General features: G+C 53.9%; 1 protein-coding gene across 1 annotated transcript; it reads right to left on the bottom strand.

Annotated features, from left to right (window-relative positions):
* Positions 1-1,318: 1,318 nt before the first annotated feature.
* On the bottom strand, positions 1,319-5,088 carry TFF3 (trefoil factor 3 (intestinal)). The gene is made up of 4 exons (XM_012002612.1): positions 4,734-5,088; positions 2,682-2,831; positions 1,974-2,071; positions 1,319-1,459 (listed from the first exon to the last, which is right to left on the bottom strand). Exons 1-4 carry the CDS (start codon positions 4,960-4,962, stop codon positions 1,319-1,321), a joined length of 618 nt encoding a protein of 205 aa, XP_011858002.1. The 5' UTR covers positions 4,963-5,088.
* Between the last annotated feature and the right edge of the window lie 665 nt (positions 5,089-5,753).

Below are 5,753 nucleotides of genomic sequence, written 5' to 3'. Positions count from 1 at the left end.
CCAGCAGTGAGGTGGCCTGAGGCTGAGGCCAGGGGGCCTGGGGCCAGCCTTTCCATCCCCTCTAGCCCTCAAAGACTGGGCATGGTCTGTGAGGGAGAGGGATGCAGAGCCCCGCCCAGAAGGACGTCCAGGCCAGAGCAGCTCTCAGTAGCAGAGCCCCGGAGTGGGGAGGCCACGCTTGGCGTGTGTTCTGAGGTGTGGGATAGTCCTGGAAGTTTCACTCCAGGGAGGGCAGCTGATGCTTTGGGGTATTGGAAGGGACACCCAGGGCTTCAGATTCAGAGATCAGAGACCAGGATATCCTGACAGTGTCCCCTCTCCGTAGGGACTTTTGGACAAGCTACTTCAAGAAAATCTCTTTCCATATCTGTAAGACAAGGGCAGTACTACCTCACTTCTTGGGATATTGTGACCTCTAGGGACCAGGCCCCAAGTGCAAGCTGAAAAACAAAGGCTGCTGTTTTAAAGGAGCAGTTGTCTCTTTTCGAATGGGAAGAAATAGCTCAGAACAAGAACCCCGTCACTGTGACCGCACTGCAGTGGAATTGTGGATCTGGCCCCTAAGAGAGCTCCAGCAGTGGGAGCAGCACGGGAGGCCCAGCCAGAGGCACTCATGGGCCTTTGTGCATCCAAAACCGTCTAGGTGGGAGTGGAGAGCTGCCATGTCCCAGGTCAGTGCGGTGGGGAGAGAACCACACTCAGGTCCAGAGGTGGATAAGGTTTCATGAGGACATGAGATGGAATCCCCACTGCCACCAGCTCATTCATGCCTATAGCTGCATCCATTTTTTAAAAAAAAGAGAAAAGGCCACCCAATGTGTCACAGATGTTTCAACTTAATTAGCAAACAAATACAAAATAGTGCCAGTTTAATTTACTGGACAAAGAAACAAGAACCCAGGAACAGTATAAGTATCGAATAGCAACAAGAGCGGGTGTGAAATAGAGGACCACTTTGGAAGATCGTTTTATTGGCTTGCTGTCTTCACCAAGACAGGCATTTGTGATTTTTGAAAACTTCTACTTGAAATGTATTTTTTCTGCTTTCCCGAGGAAGCGGCGCTACGTGTTCCTAGGCTTTCCTGCGACGTGGGTGCCAGTCTGGGATTCAGAATATCCTTGCATGCACTGTGTCTCCTTAGGGAGTCTGTTCCTGCCCTTGAAGCCTGGGCAGACCCTCCCCTGACACCCTCCCACCATCTCCCACGACGCAGCAGAAATAAAGCACAACCGCGGGAAGTCTCAGGCACCAAGAACTGTCCTCGGGCGGATCATGGGACCTTTATTCGTTAAGACATCAGGCTCCAGACATGAACTTTCAGCAGAAGCGCTTGCCGGGAGCAAATGGACAGAAAAGCTGGGATGAACAGCGCCCGGCAGCAATCACGGCCGGGCAAGGGTGCTCGGAGCTTCGCATCCCCTGGCCGGGGGCAGCTGGAGGTGCCTCAGAACGAGCATTCTGCAAACAGAGCAAAGGCCTGTGTGAGCAGTCTCTCTCCACCCACGCTGCCCAGCTTCCCAAGGTCAAGGCAGGTTCCAAGGCCAGTGCCTAGTGCTGCCTCCTCCCCTGAGTCACCGGGGAGTGTTGAGTCCCCACCACATGGGGGAATAGCCAAGATTCCCACCTTGGGTTGCTAAGCAAGATAGTGGGACCCAGGGGTCAGGCAGATAACAAGTGAGATGGGCCTTGGCAGGGCCGTGGCTGGCACTCAGAGAGGAGAGTGTAGTTCCAGGATGAGGAGCCGAAGGAACAGGACCGGCAGTGGACAGTTGACAGACCCCTCTCTCTCCTGGCCTTCTCTGGACCCCCACCCCCACCCTGGACTTGCTGGGGAGGGTGGAGGGAGGCCCTGGGCAGGGCAGGGGTCTATCATTGATCAGGCAGCCAGTGCCAGCAGGACTCAGCCTCCCGCGTTTCACCCTGGGACAAAGGGCAAGAGAGGCCCCTCTGCATGCTGGTTCCAGGAAGGTACCTCACACAGGTGCGGCCTTCGTGGGGGCTGAGCTGGCACTTGGACACGGCAGATGGCTAATAGCCGATCGCCCCACCCACGACGTGGGGCAGCTGAGCCTGGTGGAGCCAGGGCGGCAAACCCGTGTGCAGGGCCATCTGTTACCTGTACAGCACGCAGGCTCTCCGCCTTTGGGGAGGGAACCCCCAGGGTGGTTGCCCTGCACCTGCCCTCCACCATGGCAGAGAGAGGGAGAGGAGATGGCCCTTGTGGAGGGCAGAGTGGGGGAAGTGGGGTGTGGCACCAAGGCCCAACGCCCAGGGCTGGCGCTGCCTGCCATCTGTGGAGGGGATGCCACAAATGACAAGACTCTGGTGGGGGACCGGTTTGCAAAAACAGCCTGAAAGTCAGCCTGGCTTTCCACACCTATGTGTTTCCACTTCTCTCAAGAATAGTTATTAAATTAGTTTCCTCTACATAACGCCATCATTTTGAACACCTTTTTGAAATGATTGCTTTTATGTTTTACACAAAGGGGACAAAAGAGGACAGCCCCTGGCCATGGCTGCCCTGGGCTTGAAGCCTGTGCTCTGAGGCCTTGGTGCAGGTGTGTGTGGCTTCCCGGGGACCTCGTGCCTCCATCTCCAGCCCAGAAAGGACAGGGAGGCCCTGAGACTCCCGGCCTTATGGGGCCAGGCCCAGACCACGATGCTGTCACTCAGGCCTTACCTCCTTGTTCCTGCAGGGGTTTGAAGCACCAAGGCACTCCAACGATGCTGGAGTCAAAGCAGCAGCCCCGGTTGTTGCACTGCTCGGGGGTGACCTCGGGGTAGCCGCAGTCCACCCTGTCCTTGGCCGGCACGGCACACTGGTTTGCAGCTGTCCCAAACAAAGCCCTGTCAGCTGCCAGAGCCCTTACTGGGCTGCAGTGAGTATGTTTGCTTCACTTTGCAAGCTTGCATCCCCCCGCTCCCACCTCGAGTTCAACCACTGCTGAAACTCTCACTCCAGTGAAGACGGGCTTTCCCTGTGAATATTTGCATCCTCCTGCTGCCCCCTCCTGAGTTCAACCACTGCTGAAACCCTCACTCCTAGGAGGATGGGCTTTCCTTGTGAATATTTGCATCCTCCTGCTGCCCCCTCCTGAGTTCAACCACTGCTGAAACCCTCACTCCTAGGAGGATGGGCTTTCCTTGTGCAAATTTGCATCCTCCCGCTCCCACCGCCTGAGTTCAACCACAGCTGAAACCCTTGCCTTTAGGAAGATGGGCTTTCCCTGTGAATATTTAAAGAGAAGCAGTCTGTTAAATGCTAAACTTGGGGACTCGGGCCATTTGCCTAAGTGTCTCTCTCCTTGGCACGCTCTTATCACCTTCTCAGGAAGTCACATACGGACCTGGGTCCCTTCCAGCTGGCAGGAACCCCTGGGGAATCCAGGGTCCCCTGAACCTGGAAACAAAGTTACCCTTCACTGTTTGACCAACAAAACCTTGCCCCTTTGTTTTAAATGAAAAACGCGATGGGAGACACACGTGCCATAGAGATCGTTGCAACGCATGCTGCCTGCTTTTCATTTTTTTCTGCATCTCCCTTCCCCGAATTGTTGAGCATGTCCCACCCTCCCTGGACATCCTTCAGTCCCCAGTATTTTCATTTTTCAGGCAAGCCTCTATGTCTGTGTGTGCAGCAGAAGTTCACCTCGTTTCATTAATGAACTGGGTATTTCCTTAGGAAAATAGATATCATGTGGTCTCTTAAATTCCCTTCTATTGCTCCCAGTCTGTAATTGCTTATCCTCACCGCGTCCAAATTTCACTCACACTGGAATCAGCTGCAGAGCTTTAGAAATGACTGACGTTGGCTGGGCATGGTGGCTTATGCCTCTAATTCCAGCACTTTGGGAGGTCAAGGCAGGAGGATCACTTGAGGCCAGGAGTTTAAGACCAGCTTGGCCAACATAGCGAAACTCCGTCTCTACTAAAGATACAAAAAATTAGCTGGGCCTGGTGGTGCACGCCTGTAATCCCAGCTGCTCGAAGCCGAGGAACAAGAATTGCTTGAACCTGGGAGGCGGAGGGTGCAGTGAGCCGAGATTGTGCCACTGCACTCCAGCCTGAGTGACAAAGCGAGGCTGTCTTTAAAGAAAAACAACTGAGGCCTGGCTCTCACCCGCAGATGCCCTGGGGTAACTGGTGTGCCCCAGGCATTAGGATTTTTAAAGCTCTCCAGGTGATTCTAATGGGCTGCGAGTTCAGGAACCCCTGCCTTTGACCCTGCTCAGAAGACGCCCGGATAAAAGCCGTACCCTCATTCCTTCAAACTTGGGTTAATGGAGCAGCCACGCCTCCGCCGCAGGGTTGCTATGCAATGGCTAAATGAACCTTGTGCCGGTAGGTATTGAAAGTATTCTGAAGTCAGGGTTTTTCTCCCGCATCTTTCCTTTTTCTTTGTAAATGTGAAAACAATGCATAAAGACCTATACTGTAATTTAGAAATCTCCGGCAAAGATGGCTACGGGGTCATAGGGGATGGGCTCAGGCTCAAAGCCTGATTTCAACACAGACTGGGCAGAGCTGCCTTAGATAAGTTGTTAACTTTCTCTGAGCCTCGGTTTCCTTGTCTGTGAAATGGGGACAATAAACACCCACTTCATAGGATAGCGCAGGAAAAAGTGTATATGTGACAGGTGGCCATTATTACATGAATGCAGAATCCCCCCTTATCCTGGATCCCTTCCCTTCCCGCCCACCCTGCTACCGGGGCAGTCAGAGCGGTACTCACACAGGCCCACGTACTCAGCAGAGCTGGAGGACACCAAGGCCAGGACCAGCCCCAGCAGGCAGAGTGCTCTGGCCGCCATGACTACCGTGGGCTCCGGGATGCAGCTCAGGACACACTTCATGGTCCAGGAGGCCTCATTTATGTCCCGGTGTTTGCACAGCCGCTCTGGATTGTTTGCTTGGGGAGGGCTCTCCCTCCTGGCTCTGGCTGCTCCTGGACTCTCCTGCATGCCTTTGTCAAGCTCCCAGACAGTTCTTCTCTCTCAAAGGGGAGAGGTCAGTTCAGCCTCCACTGTTTTGGCAGCAAGCGGTGAGGGCGGATTTCAGTTCTGGTTACGGGTCCTCTGCTGGGGAGCAGACGTGTGTTAATCACCCTCCTAGCCTGGCCTGGTGCAGGGTGTGGGAGCCACGTGGGGCTGCAGGACCAGCACACGGTGTCCATCTCAGCCTCCCAGCCAGGAGCCCTCAGAACACCCCTGGTCCCACGACAAGAGAGCCCCAGCCTGCTCCATCCCAGATCAGCCTTGGAGACGGCACTCTCACAACTCCTGAAACACAGAGATTTCTTGTCTTTCTTTTTTGCTTTCTCCCCTAAAAATTATTAACTACATTTTAATAAGTGGATGAAATGAATTGATTGAAAATATGTTAATAAAAACATGGCACACGTAATTGATTTTTAAAATCAAATAATACAAAACAGCCTCTCCTATCCAGAGGCATCTATTGTGAACTTTCTTAGGTATCCTTCCAGAGATTTTCTCTCTGGATCTAAGCACTTTTTTTGAGGGGGGGGGGCGGGGGGAGACAGGGTCTTGCTCTGTTACCCAGGCTGGAGTGCAGTGGTGCAATCTCAACTCACTGAGACCCCCGCCCCCGTGGGGCTCAAGTGATCCTCCCACCTCAGCCTCCTAAGTAGCTGGGCCACAGGCATGTGTCCAGCTCATTTTTTGTATTTTTTTAGAGACCGGCTGTCGCCACGTTGGCCAGGCTGGTCTCAAACTCCTGGAGTGAAGTGATC

Source organism: Mandrillus leucophaeus, unplaced genomic scaffold (genome assembly GCF_000951045.1).
Source record: "Mandrillus leucophaeus isolate KB7577 unplaced genomic scaffold, Mleu.le_1.0 Scaffold69, whole genome shotgun sequence".
In the NCBI taxonomy this organism is placed as follows: Eukaryota; Metazoa; Chordata; class Mammalia; order Primates; family Cercopithecidae; genus Mandrillus; species Mandrillus leucophaeus.
This window is presented reverse-complemented; position numbering and strand designations above follow the sequence as displayed.

Bases quoted from the DNA above. Each gene is read 5' to 3' on its own strand.
- TFF3 (XM_012002612.1), bottom strand. From the start codon at position 4,962: ATGCAGGAGAGTCCAGGAGCAGCCAGAGCCAGGAGGGAGAGCCCTCCC. The intron at 2,832-4,733 runs GTGAGTACCGCT...TGTTTGGGACAG, and splicing joins TGCTGAGTACGTGGGCCTGT to CTGCAAACCAGTGTGCCGTG. The intron at 1,460-1,973 runs GTACCTTCCTGG...CTCTGTTTGCAG, and splicing joins GAAGGCCGCACCTGTGTGAG to AATGCTCGTTCTGAGGCACC.